Source organism: Nannospalax galili, unplaced genomic scaffold (assembly GCF_000622305.1).
Source record: "Nannospalax galili isolate Female #2095 unplaced genomic scaffold, S.galili_v1.0 scaffold1688, whole genome shotgun sequence".
Classification (NCBI taxonomy): domain Eukaryota; kingdom Metazoa; phylum Chordata; class Mammalia; order Rodentia; family Spalacidae; genus Nannospalax; species Nannospalax galili.
The window spans coordinates 1,281,250-1,306,673 of record NW_008358621.1 but is presented as its reverse complement, the minus strand read 5'-3'; the positions used below and the strand labels follow the sequence as shown (position 1 = coordinate 1,306,673).

General features: G+C 49.4%; 3 protein-coding genes across 7 annotated transcripts in view; 2 read left to right on the top strand and 1 right to left on the bottom strand.

Annotated features, from left to right (window-relative positions):
* Positions 1 to 4,247: 4,247 nt before the first annotated feature.
* LOC103724715 (aflatoxin B1 aldehyde reductase member 3-like) lies at positions 4,248 to 14,113 on the top strand. The gene is given in 7 exon segments (XM_029558041.1): positions 4,248 to 4,948; positions 8,052 to 8,239; positions 8,416 to 8,520; positions 9,108 to 9,204; positions 9,435 to 9,531; positions 12,018 to 12,147; positions 13,706 to 14,113. Coding segments are annotated over 7 exon segments (1,206 nt in total). The 5' UTR covers positions 4,248 to 4,521; the 3' UTR covers positions 13,868 to 14,113.
* Positions 14,114 to 17,015: 2,902 nt separating this feature from the next.
* Mrto4 (MRT4 homolog, ribosome maturation factor) lies at positions 17,016 to 23,722 on the bottom strand. 2 transcript variants are annotated; one of them, XM_008821830.3, is made up of 8 exons: positions 23,619 to 23,722; positions 20,513 to 20,571; positions 19,557 to 19,660; positions 18,692 to 18,773; positions 18,331 to 18,398; positions 17,909 to 18,060; positions 17,512 to 17,588; positions 17,016 to 17,389 (listed from the first exon to the last, which is right to left on the bottom strand). In XM_008821830.3, exons 1-8 carry the CDS (start codon positions 23,644 to 23,646, stop codon positions 17,240 to 17,242), a joined length of 720 nt encoding a protein of 239 aa, XP_008820052.1. In that variant the 5' UTR covers positions 23,647 to 23,722; the 3' UTR covers positions 17,016 to 17,239. The 2 variants fall into 2 exon arrangements, with proteins under 2 accessions (XP_008820052.1, XP_029413883.1); XM_029558023.1 differs by having other exon boundaries at positions 17,138 to 17,389; positions 19,557 to 19,682.
* Positions 23,723 to 23,952: 230 nt separating this feature from the next.
* Positions 23,953 to 25,424, top strand: part of Emc1 (ER membrane protein complex subunit 1) — a 29,722-nt gene continuing 28,250 nt past the window's right edge. For all 4 annotated transcript variants that reach the window (XM_017795287.2, XM_008821827.3, XM_017795286.2 and 1 more), the window contains exon 1: positions 23,953 to 24,098. In XM_017795287.2, coding sequence (XP_017650776.1) covers positions 24,004 to 24,098 — 95 coding nt within the window. In that variant the 5' untranslated portion in view covers positions 23,953 to 24,003. The remainder of the gene's footprint in view (positions 24,099 to 25,424) is intronic.

Sequence of the window (25,424 nt, the reverse complement as noted above, 5' to 3'; positions counted from 1 at the left end):
GGATTTGAACCCGGGTCTTCTGCAAGAACAGTCACTGTTCTTAACAGCTGAGCCATCTCTCCAGCACCCCCAATTTGAATTTTCTTTGATAAAAATGGCTAAACCAATTTTGGCTTGGGAATATGACAGAATTTCCAACAGTTTCTCAAATGGCCTTAAAATTATTTCTGCCATTTTGTACCAAGTATTTATGAAAGTAGCGTTCTCAGCATTGACAATTATGAAATCAAAATATTGATGAACTCTGAAAAATGTTGATGATGCTCTGTCCTGCAGTACCAAATAGCCAAGATTTCAAACTTTATGGAAAAATATGCAAGTACAACCACATCATTCAGATGCAAATTTGCTTTTTTAGCTCTCAGCAAATGTTAAAATTATGTTACCAAAGAATTGTTTTTAAAGATTTTTCCTTTTTTTGTCAGGCATGGTGGCACATGCCTTTAATCCCAGCACTTGGGACACAGAGAGAGGCAGGTGGATCTCTGTGAGTTTGAGGCCAGCCTGGCCTACATAGTGATTTCTAGGCCAACCAAGGCTACATGAGACCTTTCCTCAAAAAAAAAACTTTTTTTGTTTTACATTATTTATATAAAATTTTAAATATCTATTTTTCAATTGTATATATATGTATGTATGTATATATGGGGGCAGTATGCATGGAGGTCAGAAGATAACTTGTGGGAGTCAGTTCTTTCCTTCCATCATGTGGGTTCCAGGGATCAATCTTGGGTTGTCAGACTTAGTAGCAGTTGCCCTTACCCTCTGAACCATCTCACTGCCCCCCAAAATAACTTTTCAAATTAAAAAGTAGATGGGGCATGGTGGTTCACACCTTTTATCCAGGACTCAGGAGGCAGAGGCAGGCGAATCTCTGTAAATTCAAGGCCAGCCTGGTCTTCATAGTGAGTTCTAGGACAGCTGGGGCTACAGGGAGACCCTATCTCAAAAAGACCAAAAAAAAAAAAAAGTGGCCATGTGTAGATGGGGATGACTTTGAACTTCTCATCCTTTCAATTCCCCTCCCAAGTGCTGGGATTACAGATGGGAGCCATCACACCCAGCTACAGTAAATTCTTTATGACTTATTATCAGTAACTGATTTGTGTATCTACTTTTTTATACCTATGTGACCAGGGTTGTGTAATCCTGAAACAAAAGGAGGGGCAAGTGGAAAGGTTAAAGAAGCTCTGTGCTAGGCAAGTCTGCTGCTGACTTCATCCCCAAATCCCAGTCATGTATTTGACACTTTGGTTGTGGTTTTGTTTGGAGACAGGGTCTCATGTAGCCCAGGCTGACCTTGAAATTCTGATTGTCCTGCTTCTAACCTCCAGAATGCTGAGATTATAATATGCCCCCACCACACTCAGTTTATATGGTGCTGGGGATCAAACCCAGAGCTTCGTGCATACTAGGCAAGCACTCTATGACTGAACTACGATTTTTAAGTCCTTGTTTGGCATTCTGAGACACAGTCTTGCCTTAGGTCCCTGGCTGGTCTGGTACTCACTGTTACCCAGGCTGCCTCCACCATGAAGATCTCTTCCTTTGCACTGCTGGAATCACAAGTGTGGGTCACCATGCTCAGCAAGGTCACTTTGAAAATTGCAACCCTTTGCAGTCACAATTAAGAAAATTAATTAAGAACTAGAATAGACCCCCTCCTCCCCGGGCATGGTGGCACATGTCTTTAATCCCAGTACTTGGGAGGCAGCGGCAGGCAGATCTCTATGAGTTCAAGGCCAGCCTGGTCTATGTAGCATGTTCTGGGCCAGCTGGGGCTACAGGGAGACTCCTGTCGAGGGGAGGGGGAAGGAAAGAAGGAAGGAAGGAAGAGAAAGAAAGGAAGGAAGGAAGGAAGGAAGGAAGGAAGGAAGGAAGGAAGGGAAAAAAAGAAATAGAATAGACCATTGATTCATTGTCCCACAGAACTCTCCGTGACAGTTCTTCCTGTGACCACTAGCCCCTGGTTGCCACTGATCTCTCTCTCTCTCTCTCTCTCTCTCTCTCTCTTTCTCTCTCTCTCTGCCTCTCCTCTCTGCCTCTGTCTCTGCCTCTGTCTCTCTCTGCCTCTGTCTCTGACTATCTCTGTCTCTATCTCTGCCTCTCTCTGTGTGGTCTCTCTGTCTCTGTCTCTCCCTGTCTCTCTGTCTCTCTCTATGTGTCTCTCACTGTTTCTGCAGCAGTGCCACACATGTAGAATCACACTGTGCTGCCTTTTGAGTCTGGCTTCCTTCTGCAGCTGAGAAACATCTGTGTTGTTTCTAAAGTCTGGTTCTGGTACTTAACAAATAAAACTACCATAAACACACATTTAGGGCTGGGCCTGTAGGTCAATTGGTAGAGTGCTTGTCTACTGACATGACCCCCAATATCACATAAATGACCACCTGTAATCCTAGCACCCCAGCACTTGGGAGGTGTAGGCCAGAGAATCGAAGTTCAAGGTCATCCTCAGCTACATTGTGAGTTGAAGCCAACCTGGGGGATGCATGAGACTCTGCCTCAAAAATAAACAAAAATAAATAAATAAAACACCTCTATATAGGTTTTGTGTGAGGATGTATTTTTCATTTCCTTAAGAAAAATGGAAGAATTGCCAGGTGTGGTGGCGCACGCCTTTAATCGCAGCACTTGGGAGGCAGAGGCAGGCAGATCTCTGTGAGTTTGAGGCCAGCCTGGTCTACATAGTGAGTTCCAGGACAGCTGGGGCTACAGGGAGACCCTGTCTCAAAAAGACCAAAAATAAATGGAAGAATGAAATTACTGAGTCATGTTCACTAAGCTTAGGTAAATATGATGGTGAGTCACATAAGTATACATTTACCTCTGTGAGAGGCCAGTTTTCCTCCCTCCCTTGCACAGGGCCCTCATACTTGCTGGGCAAAGTCTATCACTGACCTATGCCCCCAACTCCAAATTATCTATCTATCTATCTATCCATCCATCCATCCATCCATCTATCATCTATTTATCTGAGGTTTTGTTTTGTTTCGTTTTTTTGAGATAGGATCTGTTGTATTCAAGGCTAGCTTCAAACTCGGTATGTAACCAAGGCAGGTTCTGAACTCCTGATCCTCCCGCCTCTACCTCCCTTCCCAAGTGTTGGGATTACAGGTCTCCCAATTTTATTTATTATTTATTTTTAAAGATTTATCTTTTAAAATATTATTTAAAAATATTTTTATTATTTTCATTTCACTTCTATGAGTGTATTGCCTGAAAGTATGTAAATGCACCCATGTCATGCAATATCCTTGGAGGTCAGACAAGGGTATCAGATCCCCTAAAACTGGAGTAATGGACAGTTGGTAGCCACCAAATGGGTACTGGGAATTGGACCTGGGTCCTCTGCAAGAGCACCAGTACTGTTAACCACTGAGCCATCTTTCCAGCCCCCAAGCCCCCAAGATTTATCTTATTTATGTGTGGGTGTGAACATGTGTGTACAGGTGCCCACAGAAATCAGAAGGGGATCTCAGATCCTTGGAGATGGAGTTATAGGCCTTTGTGAACCACCTGATGTGGGTGCTGGGATTCAAATCTCTGGTCCTCTGACCGAGCAGTAAGTGCTCTTAATCACTGAGTCATCTCTCCTGCCTTCCTTCCTTCCTTTCCTCCTTTCCCTTCCCCTCCCTCCCCCTCCCCTCCCCTCCCTTGATTTCCTCCTTTTCTCCCCTCTCCTACTGCTTTTCCTTCCTGTCTCGCGTTCTTTTTTTCTTCTTTTCATACTCCTTTTATTATTATTTTTAATTTTGTGTATGTCTGTGTTTGTGCATGTGAGTGCAGGGCCTGAAGAGGCCAAAAGGAATAAAAAAGATGAGGGTTCTTGTTCTAAAGTACAGATCTGAGAGAATTCTAAAGGAACAGTTTGTCTGCAGTTTGGTTCCACTCTTAGCCTTTCTTTTTTTTTTTTTGAAACAAGGGCCTGCTATGTAGCCAAGGTTGGCCTTGAACTTGTGGCAATCAAGCTTCTAGAGTGTTGTCATGACAGGTGTGGGCTATCACACCTAGCTTCAATTATACTTTTATTTAAATTACCTTTTTATTTTTTATTTTTTGGTCATTTTGAGACAGGGTCTCCCTGTAGCCCCAGCTGTCCTGGAACTCACTATGTAGACCAGGCTGTCCTTGAGCTCACTCACAGAGACCCGCCTTCTCTGCCTCCCGACAATAAAATAATTTTTTAAAAAAGATTTCCCTTCCTGAACGCTTGCTACTTCTGAGTTTCCTCCATCTTTGCTTCTGTGAACAGTTTGAAGGGTATCTTCACCTGGATTCACAGAAGTCAAGGCTGACAGGTGTTCTCTGCCATCCTTCCATAGGGACACTGTCTGGAGCCCCTCATCAAGCCTCATCTCAGACCTCAGGGAAGTGTCTGTCAACCTTTGGGCCATCCACCCCCTGAACCCCTTCCACAAGGACAGTGACTCCAGGGCAGCTCCCAAGTGATGCAGAGAGGAGAGGCCGTGGAGTCCCAGCCCTCCGCCTTCGGGTTCCGGGAAACCCTTGGACTAGCTCATGAGGATCTGCCACCAAGCTCAGGGTGGCGCGGATCAATGCAGGATGGGCCCTGCGGATGCAGAGGGGCCCAGCAATGCGGGAATGCACCAATCCGCACACTCCCGCCCACTCTATCGCCCCGCCCACCACCAGCTACTGGAAATTGAGGCTCCTAGGCCAGCAAACTGCCAGTTCCAACTTCCCTTGTGTCTCGCACCTTCTGTCGCCTCTGCCACGGTCATCATGTCTCGGGTCCGGCCCGCCACCGTGCTGGGTGCCATGGAGATGGGGCGCCGCATGGACGCTACCTCCAGCGCCGCTTCGGTGCGCGCCTTCCTGCAGCGCGGCCACACGGAGATCGACACGGCCTTCGTATAAGCGGACGGCCAGTCCGAGACCATCCTGGGCGGCCTGGGGCTCGGGCTGGGCGGCGGCGATTGCAGAGGTAAAGGTCTCCCGTGACCTCCCCCTGCACAGAGCAGAGCTGACCCCTCCCCGGCACAGCTTCGTCCCAGTCCTGGGGCTCAGACCCACTCCAAAGCCGGTGAACCGCAACCCTCGAGGCACCGCTAGGTGTGCACAGTTGGACCGTCTCTCCTGCAGAGAGCCCTAGGACCCTCCCCACAGCCTGACCATGGGGCTGTGAATCCACCGCTGTGAGGCTTCTCCTGGCCGTTCCTTCATGTGCCTCTGACCTGATGTGCGGAGACGCCTATCTTTGTAGCCTGGCACTGCCCAGCATAGTCCCAGGCCCTAGACTTTGCTCCCTGTAGCCCTGTGTGCCTCCTGGTTAATAGCACTGCGGCTTGGCCAGGGTGGCAACCATGGAAATCACCATAAGCTCTCAAAGGGAATAGAGGCGGGGGTTGTGCAACTGTCTTGAGCTCCAGACTCAATTGGTCACCTGCCTCAGGCCCTCAATGGTGGAACTACAACTCTCTAGGATGGCTGCTTCGCTCTTTTTTTAAAAAAAAATTATTTTTATGTATATGAGTGTATTGGCTGCATGTATGTGAGTGCACCCGTGTCGTGCAATGCCTCAGAGATCAGAAGAGGGCTTTGGATTCCCTTGGAACTGGAGTTAAGGATGGTTTGCAGCTGCCGTGTGGGTGCTGGGAATCAAACCTCCAGGTCCTCTGCAAGAGCAGTCAGTGCTCTTAACCACTGAGCCATCTCTCCAGCCCTGGTTGCTTAGCTCTTAGTAGCATCCTTTGCTCCCTTCCATCCTGAACTCCATTCTCCTGTGGAATTTTCTTCCTGGATTCACAGCACAGTGGGGTTCAGAAGAAAAGGAGGTATGTGCATCTGTCCCACCATTTCTAGATTCTGGCTCTCTCCAAGTGACAGTGATGAGTGAAAGGTTTTTTTTTTTGTTTATTTTTGTTGCTATTGTTTTGTGCTTATTTATTTTATGTGTATGAGTGTTTTGTCTGCATGTAAATAAGTGCACCTCCGTGTGCAATGCCCACAGAAGCCAGAAGAGGGCATCAGATCCCTTGGAACTGGAGTTACCCACTGTTGCTAGCCCTCTAGTCTCCCTCTAGTCCCTGTTTTTGTGTTTTGAGAAAAGTTCTCACCATGCAGCCCAGGCTGGCATAGAATTTGCATGGAACCCAGGCTAGATCCTCCTGCCTTAGCATCCAGAGTTCTGGCATTACAGAGCACTACCATACCCAGCAAGAGCCTTCATCTTACTTCTAATCAATGTTTCTTTTCTTCTCTCCCTCCCATCCTTGAGGGCTAGCTGGGCCAGCACCACAGAGCTCAGAGTAGAGACTGAGTTCCCATCAAGTAGAACAGGAAGGGGGCTGGAGAGATGGCTCAGCTGTTGAGAGCACTGGCTGCTTTTGCAGAGGACTTGGTTTTGATTTCCAGCACCCACATGGTAGCTAACAACTGTCCATAACTCCAGTTCTAGGGAATCTGATGCCCTCTTCTGACCCCCATGGGCATTGCAGAACATGGGTGCTATTCACTCAGGCAGGCAATACATTCATACACATAAAATAAAAATAATAAAATATTTTTAAAAAAGAAAGGCGTGGTGGCACATGCCTTTAATCCCAGCACTTGGGAGGCAGAGGCAGGTGGATCTCCTGGGGTAATCTACATAGCAAGTTCCAGGTCAGCTGGGGCTACAGAGAGACTCACTGGCCTCTCTTGCAGTGGATGTAGATTTGGTTCCCAGCACCTACATGGCAGTTAACAACCATTGTTCCAGAAGATCTGACTCCCTCTTCTAGCCTATGCAGGCATTGCACACATGATGCACTTACATACAGGCAAAACACTCATATACATAAAGTAAAAATAAGTAAAAAATATTAAAAAGAAGGGTGGGGAAAGTGGTGGAGTAGAAAAGTTCCAGATTTGTAGTCCCTCGAGTCAGGATGCCCATGATGGCATCTGGGCTGTCCAAAGTGATTTTGCATATGTGGAAAGTTCCTGTTGCCCATCTATCCATCCAAATGGGATTCTGAGCCACTCGGGTAGCCAGGCTCTGGCCTGTTTTCATGGGTAGAGCCTTTGGCTGACCCCAACTTTCCTTCCCATGGGCCCACTTGAGGCCTGTGTGTCTGTGTCCTCAGTTCTTGCTGCACCTTGCTCACTGCCCTCCTGGTTTCCAGACCAGCGAATTGGGCATGCTGCATTCAGGGTCATCTTTCAGAACTAAGATGACCACAGATCTCCAGAAAGCCTTGAGACTCCCCACCACCCCTAAAATCCAGACTATGGGGGTGCTGAATCTGGTGCTCTTGTACCTGGCCTAGCAGGCTTGGCTCCCACACAGGGTCTTCTTGCTCAGGGGCTTTTAAAGCGCACACCCCTCCTCCACTCCCTGTCATGACTGTCCCACGTTACCTCCCCTGCTGGCCTCTGACTTGCCCTAGACACTCAGATGAGATTCTAACTCACCTCCAGCCTGCCTCTACCTTTGTGTTCTGGCCTCTTATAGACCTTCATGTTCCCCCTGCCTCCCTACTCAAGACTGGCCCTGCACACTGCCAAAGCCCTGTGGGCAGGAGTTTCTCTACCAGCCCCAGTGCCAGGCCTGACACATCCAGGTGCCCTTGTATAATCGCCATAGGGAGGACATCAGCCACTTGCAAGGTCCACTGTCAGCTAAGTGGTCAGTCCTCAGGACTTCTCTGTAAGCCATTATCACTTTCCCTCCCATTGTGGTGAGATCAGAACTTTGTCAGGGTCACAGCTACTAATGGAAGATCTGGGATTTGAACTCGATTCCCTGTCTCTTGTTTCTCTTTCTCCTTCCCTCCTTCCCTGTAACTATGAGCCATCCCTCCCTCCTCCCTCCCTCCCTCCATCCATCTCTTCCTACACTCCTTTAGTTTTCTGGGGTTACAGAGCTGACCTCACACTATGTAGCCAAGGATGACCTAGAGCTCTTGATCCTCCTGCCTCCACCTCCCCAGTGCTGGCATCATAGACATGCATTACCATGCCTAGCCCAGCTCTATCACTTAACTGTTACAATAGATGTCTTGTTTGATAAAGTGACCTGAATTTCCATTTTTCTCCCTGGAAAGTGAGAATTGCTACCAAGGCTGTTGCAATGAATGGGAAAACACTGAAGCCCGATGATGTCCGGTTCCAGTTGGAGACGTCACTGAAGCGGCTGCAGTGTTCCCAGGTGGACCTCTTCTACCTGCACATACCCGACCATGACACCCCTATAGAAGAGACGCTGCAGGCCTGCCACCAGCTGCACCAGGAGGTGAGGGCCCTGAGCTCAGGGAGGTGGGCTCTGCTCCTCTCCTGACCATGCCAAGACAGTGAGGCTCCAGGCACCCAGGACAGATCTGGATACAGACCCCCTCCCTGACTCCCACTAGTCTCCCCTTCCTGGTCTCCTGGACTGAGCTGGGTTGTGACAGAGCCTCTCCCCTGCAGGGCAAGTTTGTGGAGCTTGGTCTGTCCAATTATGCCTCCTGGGAGGTGGCTGAGATCTGTACCCTCTGCAAGAGCAACGGCTGGATCCTGCCAACTGTGTACCAGGTAAGGGGAACCCACTATGCTGGGGCTGCCCAGGTCTTGGGCTTCAAGGCTCTTCTGGTTCTGGGTTTCCTTGGGCATAAACACATCCTCCCTATAGGTATATGCCCAATTGTCAGGGTCCAGGATTTTTAAAAAATATTTTATTTGTTGGCCAGACATGTTGGGACATACCTTTAATCCCAGCACTCAGGAGGCAGAGGGAGGCAGATCTCTGAGTTCAAGGCTAGCTGGGGCTACAGAAAGACCCTGTCTCAAAAAGACCAAAACAAATTTTTTTTGTTATTATTTTATGTGTATGCATGTGTATCACCTGCATGTATGTAACTGCACCAATATCATACAATCCCCATGGAGGACAGAAGAAGGTGTCGGATCCCCTAGACCTGGAGTTACAGTTATTAGCTGCCATGTGGGTGCTGGGATTCAAACCCGGGTCTTCTGCAAGAACAGTCAGTGCTTTTAACTGCTGGGCCATCTCTCCAGCACCAAGGGTCCAGGATTCTTAAGGACTAAACCGGGATGTTTACAAAGGTAGAGTGAAGATCCCTTTTCTTGACATGTCCACCATCTCCAACTGTCTTCTGCAGGGCATGTACAACGCCACCACCCGGCAGGTGGAAAAGGAGCTCTTCCCCTGCCTCAGGAACTTTGGATTGAGGTTCTATGCCTACAACCCTTTGGCTGGTATGAGATGCCATGGGGGCAGACCCTGTGGGTGGGTGGGCATGCCTGGCTTGTCTCTGCCTCTTGCTGTCCTGGTGGATACTCAGCCCAGGCCCTGGGAAGCACAGGAGCTTTAAAAAGGGGGTGAGTCTCTCCTTCCTCCAGGCTCCTTCCTACTCCCCAGTTGAGAGCAGGGAGGGACCTGGCAGCCTGTGGGAGTCTGGCAGGGTCTGAGGGCAGCCTTCCTGCAGGGGGCCTGCTGACTGGCAAGTACAGGTATGAAGACAAGGACAGGAAGACCGAGGGTCGATTCTTTGGGAATCAGTGGTCTCAGATATACATGAACCGGTGAGCTGTGGTGGGGTTGGTGTCTGGGCAGGTAGTGGTATGGGTTCCCTCAGTTCCTTGAGGTTATTTTCCTGGGATCAACCTTCCTCTATGTCCAGATCTGAGATCCTGGACCCTGGCAATTCTTTCTTCAAAGTCATGATTATTTGAGGAGAGCTCTTTTTTCTTTTTTTTTTTTTTAACCGTGTCTCACCCTTAGGAAGAGCTCTTCTATTACCCTCAGTAAGAGAACAACCATCAGATGGAAGCAGGAGAGCCTAGTGCTCAGTGCTGGCCCAGGCAGTCTAAGTCTTGTGAAGTGGTGGTAAAATTGTCATCAGTGTCTAAAGTCATTGTTGAACAGCTGTTGGGCCAACCAACCTTTTTTTTTTTCTCTTTTGAGTCAGGATCTCATGTATCCTGGACTTCTCTCAAACTTGATATATAACCAAGAATAACCTTGAATTCCTGGTTCTGCTATCTCCACCTCCCAAACGCTAGGAGAACTGGTGTGTGTTACCACACCCTGCTCCAAAGCTCAAGTATTGAAATTTTTTATCTGACTGGGAATACTAAGGCTAGAGGATTGCAAGTTTGAGGTCAGCTGGACCACATATCAAGACCAGATGGTATAGGGGAGAAAGAAGAAGCAAAAGGAGAAGAATGAAGGGGAAAGGAAGTTAGAAGGAGAGAAGAATTTGGGCTGGGGGGGATATAGCTCAGTGATGGAATGCTCAAAGCCCACACTGCAAAAAAATAAAACAAAACAAAACAAAGTGTTTTCCAGTTGGAAAAATATCTGCTGTAATCCATGCTTGTTGATGGTTAGCTAAAAGGAAATCTTTTTTTTTTTTTGAGACAGGTCTCCTTGTAGCCCCAGCTGGCCTGGAACTCACTACATAGACCAAGCTGGCCTTGAACTCACAGAGTTCCACCTGCCTCTGCCTCCCAAGGGCTGGGATTAAAGACATGCACCACCACACCCGGCAAAAGGAAATCTCTTCCTAGTGTCATCCTTTTTGTTTTGTTTTTAGTTTCCCCCCCAGCATTTAGTGTGCCATCTCCAAAGTCTATGTTTTGATTCTAAACTTATCCAGCTTAAGATCTTCTGTAGGCTCCAGAGAACTATTAGTGTTTCCAGATTCACAGAAGCCAAGTCTCCAAGGTTAATTTCTCAGCATAGTTTGATCTATTTTTGTTTTCTCCCACTGGGAAGAGAAGGCCCAGCAAGCAAGTTTCCCACAGGTGGCACCAATGGTTTCCTAGAAATAGCCAAAGGCATAATCGGTGGAGCAGTTAATATTGATACATTTTGTGAATGTTGCTGTTGCTATGACCTAATCCTTTATCTAGTGGGAGTTCATGGCTCACTTACTGACATGGCCCTGGATTTTTGTTAGAATTACAGATGAAAAGGTGATGTGATAATGAAGTAGAATGGACCTCAATAGATGCAGATAGCTCTATTAGCCACAAAGGGCAAGCAACCTTCCCTCAGGAATGGAGGTTGTGCATTGGGGTTGGGGAAAAAGTCTGGGATTTATAGGTGAACCCAGAAAATTCCAGAAAGTGGGTTGTGCCTTCTTGGGTGATTTTGTGCTCCTTCCTAGAATCTGGGAAGGGAGAGATGGGGATTCTCATAGAGAACCAGGTATCTCTGCGAGGTGGTTGGTAAGGAACCAGATCTGCAAGGAGGCTGATAAGGAACCGGATGTCTTCCGTTAGTGGCTTTATAAGGAACCAGATGTCTAGGCTAGAGGCCATGTGTTCTGAGATAGATGTCTCTCTTTCCTGGAAGGGGGAGGCAGGGTGGGCGGATGGTCAGTTTGTTCGGTCATTTGTCAGGCTGAATTTCCTTCAGATTTGACCATCAGCACTGTAAAACAAAACAGCAAGAAAAACCACTTACCTGCAGCCCTCCCCGCCCATGGTCTCCAATCCTCCTGCAAGGGAGTAGGAACTGTTGCTCTAAGCACTGGCTCTGAAGTCACGGTTGAACACTGCCAGGGCCCAGGCCTCTGCCCTGGACAATCAAGGCCTGGTGGCCTCATCATGGCCACCTTTTATAGTCTATGAAGCATGATCAGACCCTCCCCTACTGAGGTCAGTGAGATAGGCTGGCAGGGAGTGTTTCCTTTCCTGGTTGGGCTGACCGGTGAGCTGGGGAAAGGGAGGTGGCTCAGCCAAGGCCACAGAAGCTGGACTGGTGCCCAGGATGTGTCCCAGGGCCTTCTGTGACCCAGGGACGCAGATGTGATGCTGTTGGCATCTGAAGTCCTCATTTGTGGAGTTGTGCTGTTAGCATCTGGTGAGTATGCTAAATGCCAGGGTCCTTGTCCTGTGTCCCTCCCCAGCTTGGTGAGGGGCCTGGAGGCCTTTGTGTTCATGGTTGCTCAAGATGCAGAGCCTCCGCCCGAGGACACTGGCCCCTCAGGCCTGCAGGGATTTGGTCAGCCTCAAGTGGCCCCAAGGTACTGACCCCTGTACCACTCTTCCTACCCATTCAGCTACTGGAAGATGGAACACTTCAAAGGTATTGACCTAGTGGAGAAGGCTCTGCAGGCTGCCTATGGCACCTATGCCCCCAGCATGACCTCAGCTGCTCTAAGGTGGATGTACCACCACTCACAGCTCAAGGTAGTCTAGTGAGCCCTGGGTGCTCAGCTTTTGCTGTTAAGTTGGATAGGGGACGGGGAGGCAGGGAGGTGGGAGAGTGTTCCACAGCTCTCTGGTTAGTGCTGAGGTGATGACTCTAGCCCAGTCCTTCTGGGTGGTAATCCTATAGTTCTCAGAGAAGTTACATAAGTGCCAGGTTACCAACACTTTTAACAGTGGCTATATTAAGTTTGATCATCCCATTTTTTTTTCAGTCTTTTTGAAACAGGGTCTCCCTGTAGCCCCAGCTGGCATGGAACGCACTATGTAAGCCAGGCTGGACTTGAAGTCACAGATCTGCCTGCCTCTGCCTCCTGAGTATTGGGACTAAAGGCATGTGCCACCACACCCTGCTTCATCCTTTTTTTTTTTTTTTTTGGTCTTTTTGAGACAGGGTCTCTCTGTAGCCCCAGCTGTCCTGGAACTCACTATGTAGACCAGGCTGGCCTTGAACTCAGAGATCTGCCTGCCTCTGCCTACCAAGTGCTGGGATTAAAGGTGTGTGCCACCATGCCCAGCAAATATTTTTATTTTATGTGTAGTAGTTTTGCCTGCATGTGTGTATATGTATCACCTGTGTGCAGTGCCTTCAGAGGCTCTATAGAAGGAGGCACTGAGTCTTCTAGAACTAGAGTTACGGATAGTTGTGAGCTGTCATGTTGGTGCTGGGAACTGAACCTAGGTCTTCTGCAAGAGCAGCCAGTGCTTTTAACCCAGGTCCTCTGTAAGAATGGCCAGTAAACTTAACCACTGAGCCATCTCTTCAGTTACTAACATCCTGATTTTCATATGAGGAAACTGGCTCAGAGAGGGGTCAGTTTATTTGAAAACGTCCCACAGATCCATGTTGTAGGAAATAAACATGGATTTGACTTTGATATATATATATGTATATACACATGCACACATATATATGTATACACACACACACACACACATACACAATTTTGTCTTTTTGAGACAGAGTCTCCCTGTAGCCTCAGCTGGCCTGGAACAATATAGACCAGGCTGGCCTTGAACTCACAGAGATCTGCCTGCCTCTGCTGGGATTAAAGGCACGTGCCACCATGCCCACCCACAATAAATGGCAATTTAAAAAAATATATTTTTCAAGCTGGGCATGAAAATAAATTGCCATTTATTGCATCCCTTCCTGCCTTCCCTGTAGAGCTCAGTTCTGTCTCTGGGGTCTCCCCCCGTCCCTGCTATCCCAGTTTCCTTCCCCTAACTCCTTTCACTAGCATGACTTTCTATGGTAACTGGGCCCTTTTAGTGAGCACCTGGTAAGTGCCAGGCCTGGAGCAAAGTGCCCCACAGATTCCCACAACCAACTGGCAGAGTACAGGGCATAAGCCCATGACACTGGCTTTCAGAGCCAGGGGAAGGTGACTATTTGGAGGAAATACACATTCCTCTGGAATCACACAGGCTTCAGTAAAAACAGGTCTCAAATCTTAGCAAGGGACAGGTAGGAATGGGTGGGTGACAGGAACCACTGAGCAGCAAAAGTGTGTTGAAAGCTGGGCCATCTCTCTTGCAGGGCACCTATGGGGATGCAGTCATCCTAGGCGTGTCCAGCCTGGAGCAGCTGGAACAGAACTTGGACTTGGTTGAGGAAGGTCCCCTGGAACCAGTTGTTATGGATGCCTTTGACCAAGCCTGGAACCTGGTTGCCCATGATTGTCCCAACTACTTCCGCTAGGCTCTCTGACTTGGGGAGGTGCAGAGGGCACAGCCTGTCCCCTCATTCTCTACCTGGGTCAGTTTGGGCCTTGAGCAGATTTGACTGTTCTGTGTTTTTTTTTCTAGTGCCTTGTTATACACCTGGTTACCTTGTGTGTGAAGGCTGGCTGAGCTCTGCCCCAGCATCTCCTGTTGAATAAAGCTGGCACCCGTCCTGGCTACATCGCAAGCGCCGTGGCAGACCTGGTGGCCTTGCTCTCTCCAGTGCCTGAGGCTTGCTTCCTGCTATCCTCTGAAGGGCTGGGTGGAAGTGGGCAGGAGTGTGCCTGGCCTCCAAAGGGCAGAGGCATTGGAGGTTCTGGAGGAGCCTTACTCCTGAGTCTAGCCTGACCTCTTGGCTGTGAGGCTTGGTGGTGGCCCTGTGCTTCTGTGCATGTTAGAAATGGTCAGGTTCCCTTTACTCTAACAGCACCATTATTAGACTTCCAGTGCCCCTGCCCCCAACCACTGAGTCAGTCCCACAGCTGTGGATGCCAACTGGGTGTTCTCTGCCCCTTGTAAGGTCTCATCATCTACCTAAAACATGAGATTCTGGGCTGGAGAGATGACCCAGTGATTAAGAGCACTGGCTGCCGTTGCAGAGGACCTGGGTTTGGTTCCCAGCACCCACATGGTAGCTCACAAGCATCTGTAACTCCATTTCTAGTGGATCTGATGCCCACTTCTGACCTTCATGGGGACTGCACAACATGGGTGCACTTACACACATGCAGGCAATACGCTCATATACAAAAAATATATTTTAAAAACAACCAACCAAAACCCCCCCATCTGATTCCACAGGTTGAACCAAGTACAATTCTCACAACCATCCTATAGAGGATTGGAAGCTGAAAGGTCATCTGGTCAACCAGGCTTCCCCAGGCTCAGGCCATGATATGGGCAAGGCTTTCGGAGTCACATGACTACTTGGAGGCAGAAGGCAATGCATCCCTCCTGGGGGTCACACAGGCTTAAGTAAAAACAGATTCCACATCTTACCAGGGGATAAGCATGTACTGAGGGTTGTTTTACCTGTTTCTTTTTCTTTTATATTTTATGTATATGAGTGTATTGCCTGTATGTATGTAAGTGCACCCATGTTGTGCAATCCTGTGGAGGTCAGAAGAGGGCTTCAGATTCCCCTGGAACTGGAGTTAAGGATGGTTTGTAGCTGCCATGTGGGTGCTGGGAATCAAACCTGGGTCCTCTGCAAGAGCAGTCAGTGCTCTTAACCGCTGAGCCATCTCTCCAGCCCCTGCTTTACCTGTTTCTAACTTGAAGGGCGATAACCTCTTGAACTCCCTTCTCAGTTCAGTTAATTTGCTTAAAGCAATTCACAGAACACAAGGAAACACTTATGCTATTTTGAAGTATGGTAGGGAGGCATGTGCTGAGCTTCTATGACCCCTCTGTGTGCAGCACCCTCAAGCGACCAGCACATAGGCAGCACAGAGACCCACATACTTCCTGTCACTGCCCAGAGCTAGGAAGCCTGTGACAGGCAGATCTTCTTTCCCACAGCTCAGCACACAGCAGGGCAGGGGCTGTCTCCTGTGTCCCTTAAGTGCTGTCTTCTAGCTGTAACTCCACTTTTACAATTAGTCTCAATTTTTAAAAACTACTTAAAATTTTTTTTCTAAGTCATATAGCCCTCGCTGGCTTTGAATTCAGAGATCCACCAGAGATTAACGGCCGGCATGACCATGTCCAGCTATAATGACCTTTCGATGTGTGCTCACATTGTGGCCTGCTAATGGCACATGTGGGAAGGTCAGGGGACATGTAGGAGTCGGTTTTCCTTCCACCATGGGGGTCCTAGAGGATTGAGCTCAGGTGGTTTGGCTTGGCAGCAAGTACCTTTACAGGCCTCGTTTTTGAGATAGGGTCTCATGTAGCCCAGGATAGCTCTGAATTCACTATGTAGCTGAAGATGACTTAGACCTCCTGCTCTTTGGGATTTCAGGTGTACACTGGACCCAGCCTTTTACTGAGATGAGGTCAGAGTATAGACTAGCTTCCAACTTTCCAACCTGCCTCAGTCTCCTGAATGGTTGTGATTACAGGCATGGCCAACACACTGACTTCCTGTCCTGGCTTTCTAGGAAGGCTTCTCTGCACAGACTTGATCATGAAGATGCCGCAAGGCCATATCAGTCTTGCTGGTACCCATATGTTTTCCATTTTCCTTCCTCCTGGGTGTAGGGCGGGACCCCTGAGGAGGGTCTTTTTTGAGACAGGGTCTCCCTGTTACCCAGCTGGCCTGGAACTTGCTATGTAAACCAGGTTGGCCTTGATCTCATAGAGATCTACCTTTCTCTGCCTTCCAAAGTACTGGGATTAAAAGTGTGTCACCACATCTGGCTGAGGAAGGTCTTTTGACCTACCATCCCAACAACTCACATCAGCACATCTTTGTGCCACTGGGGAGGGAACCTAGGGGCCTCACACATGGGTGGCAGGCAAATGGTCTATCACTGAATTATTTAACTCCAGCCCTTGTGTGAGATGCCTGCTCTTAGCCAGGTTTGGTGGCACATATCTTTAATTCTAGGGCTGGGGCTGGGATGAGAAAGAGGCCAGAGAAGTTCGTCAGACTACTCAAAAAGACTTGCTTTCTTAAGCCCAACAGCAGCTTTACTTTGCCTTAGCTATAGGCCCATGTTCTTGGCACTGGTCAGTTTTAGGCCTAGTTTGGGAGCATGTGTGTTAATGCAGGACACACAGGGCTAGAGAGGACATCAGCTCTGGGGGCTGCTAACTACCTGCAGAGCTGCATGCCAACAGTCCAGAGTTGTGCTGGTTGACCAGGCAAACAAGCACTCCAAATGGAAGCACAAAGCCAAAGGTCTTTTTTCTAAGAAAAGTCTCTTGCTGCCTATAGGGAACACCCTGTGGACCAAGTTTTATTCTTTATAGAAACAGTCCCATTAGCCTCCCTTATCTTTTTATTTTTTATTTTTATGTGTATGAGTGTTACTGTAATGTCCAGGACCTTTAGTCTAATGTCAAAGTTATTTTGCTTTTGGTTTTTATTTATTTATTTTAATTTTATGCGTGTGTTTTTCCTGCATGTATGTGAATGCACCCATGTCATGCAATGCCACGGAGGTCAGAAGGCGGCTTTGGATTCCTCTGGAACTGGAGTTAAGGACAGTTCGTAGCCACTATGTCGGTGCTAGGAATCAAACTCGGGTCCTCTGCAAGAGCAGTCAGTGCTCTTAACCACTGAGCCAGCTCTCCAGCCCCACCTCGTCTTTATCCATAGCAAAATAGCTGCTCTCTCCGGAGCGGCAGCAGTCCTGAGTTTTCCAGTGGACAAAGAATGTGCTGGAAGGTCTCAGTCCTTGAGTCAGCTGTCATCATCATCCTCTGACTCTCCCTCAGACTCGGGGGCGTTCTCGGGCAGGTCATCGTCCATCTGCTGGAACCTTCCTGACTGGGCGTCCCACATGTATTTGATGGTCACTCTGAATTCAGCCATCTCATACCCAAAAAGCTTCTATAAGAAGCAAAGGAAGAGGAAAGAGGGACAGATGTGATCAGAAGCACAGGGCTGTGTCCCAGCAGGGGAGGCGATGGCAGCAGTCTTTCCCACTACAGCCCTGGAGGACCGAGACTCACCAGGACACGAGCTTGCTCTGGGGTCAGCACGTCGCCCTCCTTGCACACCTCATAGTCAGACAGCAGGGTCACAACACCTGAAGGAGGGTGACCTCAAGTTACTCCCAGTAAAGAGACCTGTACAACACTGCTGCTACTGCCCAGAGCTAGGAAGCACCAGGCAGGTAGACTGTCTTCCCCGCAGCTCAGTACACAGCAGGGCAGGAGGTGTCTCTTCTGTCCCAAAGTGCTGTCCTCTGGCCATAACTCCATTCTCCAAATAGGAGGGGAGCCATCAGTCCTGTTTTCACAGGAGAAACTGGAGCTTTAAAGTAACTTGCTGGGTCAGAAGAAGGTCAGAGGGGAGAGCCTGGAGGCTGGTGCTCCTGGGCTCTTTTAGCTCCGGGACTTCCTGTACCTTTCTTAAGGGCAGTGGGCAGGCCCAGCTGCCTCAGCTGTGGCTCCATGGAGTGGGGGAACTGCTCCAGGGGCCCGGGATCCAGGCTCACGGTGAAAGTTGCTTTGTTCCCAGCTCGGGCAAAGTCCATTTCTGCATACTTTGTGAACCACCTTAGGGGAAGAGAAGGGAGAGTATGCAGTTCCCAACCATGCCACCATCCAGCTCCAGTCAGGCCCTGTAGCAAGTGGCCCCAGCCCCAGCCTCCCCTCTCTGCCCATCTTGGCTGGAGATGGGCAGTCAGGCTGGAGCATTGTGCCAGAGGATAAGAGAGCCTTGACTACAGCCCACCACTTTCAGTAATAGAGTTCCAAGAGCCAGTTCCAACTTGATGCCCCACCCAGACAGCGCCTTCACTGTTCCCCTGATCTGGGGACACTTACTCATTCACCTCGGCCTTTGTGCGGTCAGTAAAAAGGAGACCAACTTCACCCCTCAACTTCTTGCTGACCTGAAAAATCCAAAGTGAGCACTGCTTCTCCACTGGGGGCAATTCTGTCCACCAGGAGACACCTGGCATTGTTTAAAGATGTTTCTGAATGGTAGAGCCCCTGCTGGGCAGGGTGGGAGGACATACAGGGAACAACTCCATGGGTCTGGAGGTTTAAGGAGAACACAGATTTAAGGCAGGTCTGGCTCTTTTGGAGCCACAAGTTGGTCACATAGCTGGGCTGGCACATGGAAACAGCAGGAGTGAGAAGGCAGTTCAGCCTCAGCTCCTCCCAGAGAAGCCCTGTCACTTACCTGGTGCAAGTTGTCTTTGTACTCATCAGATGGGCTTCGGCCCAAGGCCACCATCATCACCTTGTTTTTGCCAAAGAACATCCTACCAAGAAAAAGGGAGCAGTGAGTCAGTGTTGTGTCCTGTCTGTGAAATGCAAAGCAGATCCAGAGCCCAGGAGTCCAGGGAGCCCAGGACCAGACAGGGCAGGTGTGGCCAGAGGCTCCCACTCTCCATGCAACCCACCCCTGCTGCCCCCAGTCCAGCAGTCCCTTTTTTTTGGTCTTTTTGAGACATGGTCTCCCTGTAGCCCCAGCTGTCCTGGAACTAATGCAGATCAGGCTTGCCTCAAACTCATAAGAGATCCACCTGCCTCTGCCCGAGATTAAAGGCATGCGCCACCACACCCAGCTAGGATTCCTGTCTTTATTCTCCCATCCACACAACTCAACTTTGTTGAGAGGCAAGATGAGAGGGCTCACTCTGAGCATCAGCGATGCCTCCATGCCTGGCCCTGGGCAGAGGCACATTTAACAGTCTACTCCAGAGCTGGTGCAGCAGTGGTGACTCCAGAGCCACCTGCCAAGTATTGCAACTTGCCACCAGGCTCCTGCAGCCGCTCAGGTCAGTGTGTGGGTGCACATACTGACATTCTAAAACCACTATGCCAGACTCCAGGGACCACTTGTCCTGAAGGGACCAATTCTGAAACATCACCCAAGTGACCACCGTGTCCCATCCCCTGGAAGCTCAGGGAAAGGCCAGCTCTAATAGTCGGCATGCTCTTCAGTGAATGACTCAGAGGGTCGGCACCATTCCCATATGTTGATGAGCAGCCTGGCCCCCCCCACCCCCCCGGGCTCTCTTCCTCTTCCACTGCCTGCTCACCGGCTGTGCTTCCAGGCGTTCCGGATGTCCTTCAGCTTGCTGTTCCTCATGTTGGCCACAGAGAAGATGAAGAGGTATTTGTAGGTGTCCACACATTTCCGAAGCTGTGGGACAATTCATGAGGCTCTAGAGTTGAAGGGGCAGCGTGGGTCGGGCCAACTGTGGTCTCATGGGGGAATCTGCTGTAGGCCTTTAATTTGGTTGTCTCCCTCTGCCATGACTGGTATCAGGGTCATCCACTACCAGGGAAGCTGAGAGTGCATCTAGATCCCACGGTCTTTCTAGAGCAACACGGGAGTGAGCACCTTGTTTACCTTTGCCACTTACTGTTAACCTAGAAATACCTATCCACTCTGGGAAGGCTTCTGCTAAGCCAGAATACAGGGAGCCTCTTTATTATTGACAAGGGGAACGACCACATCTGCACTCCCCTGCCTGGGCTGCTGGCTGAAGCCACTCTGAGGGGGAACTCCATTCATAAGGAACAGGGCTTCTGAGCACCAGGAGACATCTACCAGGCCCTCAGTGCAGGGCCAGCAGCTCAGCAACTGCACATGGAACACCACAAGCTCTACAGCTCATGACTCCCCAGCCTTCTGACTCCAGGCAGCATAACAAACCTCACTAAGCTTCAGTTACCCCAAATACAAAATAGCAGTAACATCACCTAGGTCACAGGGGTCCTGGGGGATGGTGTAGAAAAATAGTCAAAGAAGGGTTTGTGACGTGTGAGGCACGCAGTAGGCGCTCAATCAACTGGGAAACCTTGAGATGAGGGTTTCTGTTGGGGGAGGTGGCACTGCTGAAGGGAAAAAAAGGGCTGGACCTGAAACTATTCTTTTTTAAAGCAGTATACTCCCCTAGCAAACAGTCCTATCCCAACTTCTATAAGCCACTAAATGCACTGGGGTGCGGTAGGGAGCACAGGAATGACAACAAGGACAGTAGGTTCTTACCTCTTCTATTAGGTTCTGTTTCAGTTCCAATCCTTTCTTGGCAGTTTTCGTTAAGGAAACTAAGACCAAGAAGAAGAGATGGTAGAGAGGAATGAATCTAGGATTTATTGGATTTATTTTCTTCCCTTTTTTGGAGACTCATTTGAACTAAGTTAATGTGAAAGAAGGTAGCAAGTCCTTGGACACCATCATTCCTGGCATTCAAGGCCATGCCCAAGGTTGGTAGAGGATTTATCCAGTGTTTCTGGACCTGGAGACCCTGGATACCCCTATCACAAACCAGGTGTTCCACAGTCCTTGGGCTGACTGCTGGATCTACTTCAGTGAGGCAGCTGGGCTTGTTCCTGCTGATGGAGTGTTCTCAATGGTGGCCCTAACCTGCTGACTGAGGCAGGACCCTTTCTTACTCTTGGCCCCATATCTCCTTTCACTTCTTTTTTTTTTTTTTTTAAAGGAAGGATCTCACTACGCCGATCAGGCTGGCCTTGAACTCAAGATCCTTTTCCTTGACTTTGCTTCCCAAGTGCAAGGATTACAAGTATGAGCCACCTCATCTTGTTGGGAATCCATTTTTTCATTACCTAGCTGTACATCAGTTTTGCAACTTGGGCTCATGAATACAGTAACACCTCTCTGGAGAGGGCCACCCACCTCTACTGCAGAAATAACAAAGGCTAGTTTTCCTCCTCCTCACAAGAGGCATTTGTCCGGGCTGGAGAATAGCTCAGAGGTGCCAATGGCTCAGAAGGTGCTCTTAGTACTTTCTGATCTTACAGAGGACCTAAGTTCAGTAGTTCAGTACCCAGCACTCACAGCAGGTGCCTCACAACTGCCTGTAACTCCAGTTCTCTCACTCCAAGGGGATCCAGCACCTTCTGGTCTTCATGGGGACTGCACTCATGTACACAAACCCAGACTAAGATCACACACATACACACACAATTACAAAATTAAAAGGTTAACAAAAAGTTTGGTATTTGCCAGAACTGACTAGCGCTCCCTCCACAGAATCAAATTATTTGACAAGCACTTAACAGAACAAAGTCCTATGTATTCTCAGGAAGTAGACTGGCCACTTTCTTATTCATTATTCACCCTGCCTGCCACTCAGCATCCCTCTTTTCTCTTTTTGGTCTTTCCAGACAGGGTTTCCCTGTAGCTCCAGCTGGCCTTGAACTCAGAGATCCATAAGCTTCTGTGCCTCCTGAGTGCTGGGATTAAAGGTGTGTGCCACCATACTTGGCTCAGCATCCCCCTTTATAAACCACACATAATCAAAGGCAACCACACCAGCCAGTGGTAAGGATGGTAAAGCACAGAGAAAATGCAGCCAGCCACTTCCTAGCCTCTCCACTGCTAGGACTCAGACCCACATTAGTACTATGCTCTAGGTTACTGCTGGCCCACTGCCCTCCCTCAACCCTAGCTTGTCCACTTTGCTACAGCCACACTGGCCTCTTGTCCCAGAACATGTTAACTACTATACTGCTTCAGGCCCCTTTGCTCTGTGCTCACAATTTAGAACAATCTTCTCAGAAAACTGCACAGGTTTCTGCTCATTTGTCACCTCATCACGTTCATTTCCCGATCACATTAAATGAAACAATATCACATTTACCTTCTTTCTATTCCTCTTGTACTGTCTTTGACAAATTACACTTACTTAACTAAAATGGTAAGCTTGAAGCCACACCTTACTGGTGTTGGTTCCCTAACTGGATGCGGTGGTGGGCCAGCCTGTAAACCTAACACTTGAGAGGCCAAGGCAGGAGGGTGGAGAGTTGAGGTCAGCAAGGGCTACATTTAAAGAAAAGCAACAATCAAGCCTGGCACATGCCTGTAAAATTCCAACACTATGAAGAAGCTAAGACAAGAGGAAGTTCTTGAGTTTGAGACTGGTCTGGTCTACAGAGTGAGTTTGAAGCAAGTCTAAGCTTCATAAGCAAGACCCCATCTCAAAAATACCAAAACACGGTGCTGGAGAGATGGCTCAGCAGCTACAAGCACTGGCTGCTCTTGCAGAGGACCCCAAGGGGTTTGATTCCCAGCACCCACATGATAGCTAACAACTGTCCATAACTCCAGTTCCACGAGATCCAACGCCCTCTTCTGACCTCCGAGGGCATTGCACAGGTGCCTATACATGCATGCAGGCAATACACTCAGAAACATAAAATAAAAATACTAAAATATAGAGCTGGGCGTGGTTTGACACACCTTTAATCCTAGCACTCGGGAGGCAGAGGCAGAGGCAGGCAGATCTCTGAAAGGCCAGCCCGGTCTACATAGTGAGTTCTAGGACAGCTGGAGCTACAGGGAGACCCTGTCTCAAAAAGACCAAGGGGCGGGGGAGATAAACAAAGAGAAGAGAACGAATACATTGCATTCCCCACTTATTTAAAAACACCAAAAACGTCAAAGGTTGTATCTCAGTTGGTAGCGCTTGCCTAGCATGTTTATACTGGGTTCCACCCCCACCTTAGGATAAAGTGGGTAAGACTGCATGCCTGTAATCCCAGCACTAGCGCGATAGAGGCAGCGGCATCAGAAACTCAAGGCCACCCTTGGCAACATGAGACCCTGTCTTAAAAGAAGGCAAACACAGGATTCCCTAAATAGCCACTGTTTGTGCCAGAGATACATGCCACTATGGCAAAGGGAGTTAGGAATGGTCTCTTAGAAGGCGCTCTGTAAACTGACAAGTGAGAAGCAAAGCCTAGCCACCGCATACAGAAGGAAGTGCAGACATAAAGCGCCAGGCGAGGTTGCTCCAAGCCGGTGAAAGAGGGAGAAGAGGCCGGGGAGGAGGGATCAGACAGCAAGGAAGATGACAGGATCTGCGTGGGCCGAGGCGACATCGGGCACGGTCCGAGTCCTTGGGAGCAGTCGGTCCGTTCGGCAGAGCTCACTAGAGCACTCGAGGTGGGCAAGTCGGGGTGCCCGTCCCGTCCCACCCCGGCCCGGCTGCACCTCTCCCGGGTGACCTGCTTCCGCCACCCTGCCACCCCGACCCGCCGGATTCCTCCAAAGTCCCGTCGCCCCGCCAGAAGTCCTCGGCGTCCGACCCGTGTCCCTGCCGCCCCCACGAGGAGGTCCCCCGGCCCACCTTTCTTGTCGCGTTTAGATTTGGGCATCGCGCTGAAGCCACGTGCAGTGGAAGACGGTGTGGCCCGTCAGGACCCCGGCGGCGCGGGGGCTTCTGGGACGGCGTCCGGGGCTGCCCTCGCGAGCGCCTGACCCAACCTGCGTCGCGGCTCTTCTCTCCCCACTGGGTGTCGCCTGCTCTGTGTCCCTGTCCTGGAAGGTCACTTCCGGACCCAGGCTCCAAGTTCCCTCCAGTCCCTTCACTCGCCGCGGACTCTGAGTCCCGAGCCCCAACGAACCACCCCTCGCGCCGCCCGACTCTAAGGTTCTACGGGGGGGAGGGGGGCGCCCGGGGGGGCGCCCCGGTGCATGCTGGGCCGGTGGTGGGCGGTGCTTGGTCTTCCATCATGGCGGCGGCTGTGGTGTCCGGATTCTGGTTCTGGGCTGCACTACTTATCCCTGTGTCCGCGGTCTATGAAGACCAAGTGGGCAAGTTTGACTGGTGCGTACGGGTGATTCGTCTTCGGGAATTAGATGGCCGTTGCCCCAGCACCTGTCTCCTACCTGTTAACAGGAGGCGGCTACCATGGCGCAGGATCGACTGCATAACTTGAAGCAGGGCTTTAAGGGAGAGGTGAATGAATGGATGCCACACTCCTTCAGAATGAAAACGTTAGGGCCCCTGGTTCTGAAAAAAAATAAAAGGATTTGAAGACAAACAGAAGTGCATTAAACCAGGTGCTGGGAGACTCTTCCAAGCTGGTCTTATGTGACTGCGGATTGCACAGCAGTGGTACTGGCCCTGCCATACTCACATGTTTTAGGCTTTTTGGTCAGAAGTCATTGATAACCCCCCCTCCCCTCAGGTTTCCATTCTGTGACTGTCAGGTTTGTGATCTACTACTGGGTGTCAGAGGTTGCCAGCAGCCTGAACTTTCATCACTCCAGGAACTAGCTGGTGTCTCCTTAGGTCTCCTGTTTTACAAGTTCTAAACTGAATCCTCTTCTTCCCTCTGAGGGAAGCCTCCCTGGGCTCAGTATGTGTCCCCCCCCCAAACTCTCATCAGCCAGGTATTACCATGCTTTCATTCCCTAACCTCTTCCTCAAATGCCCATTTGATCACTTAAGTGTTGTATGATCGTGGGGAAAATGACATACCACTGTGTCCAGCAAAGGTGTTCATTTTGGGCCCTGGTTCTAACAGCCATTAGCTCACCTCTTTGGACTTCTTTTCCTCCCCTGTAAAACAGGGTAATAACATTTGCCTTACACACTTGATAGGGTTGTTCAGTGGCTATAGAGAGAATAAAGTTATGTGAAAGTACAGAAATTACTGAGTCTCTAGAAGGTAACTTGTCTCTACTGCCAGTTTAGCTTTTGTTTTGTTTTTAGAGACAAGATCTCCCTCTATTACTCCAACTGGCCTGGAACTTGCTATGTAGACCAGGCTGGCCTCTATCTCACAGAGATCCTCCTGCCCCTGTCTCCCAAGTGCTGAGACTAAAGGTGTGCACCATCCCCTGGCCCAGTTGAGCTTTAAACTAGACCAAAAAGCACCATGGTAAGAGAGATGCAGGGTAAATGCCACATGTGCTTAGGATGGCAGCACTTTATTGCAGGAGTGTGCAAGCATCTATAGGCCTGGAACTCTGGCAGGTGCAGCTAAGTAATTATTCCTTTGTGTTGAAAGAGTGTTGAAAGTCGTAGATGTAGCTAGGGAGAGTACAGGCATGATTCAATGGCTTCTGGGCAGGTGTGGGCTGCAAAGAGCCATAGAGGACAAAGATCTGATCCAGTCTGGGGAGTTTTGTTGGAAGTTTTGCATAT

Excerpts from the sequence above, each read along its gene's own strand:
- Mrto4 (XM_008821830.3), bottom strand. The coding sequence starts at position 23,646 with ATGCCCAAATCTAAACGCGACAAGAAAG. Across the intron at positions 18,399-18,691 it reads ACAAAGACAACTTGCACCAG|GTCAGCAAGAAGTTGAGGGG; the intron begins GTAAGTGACAGG and ends TGGATTTTTCAG. Across the intron at positions 17,390-17,511 it reads CAGAGCAAGCTCGTGTCCTG|AAGCTTTTTGGGTATGAGAT; the intron begins GTGAGTCTCGGT and ends TGCTTCTTATAG.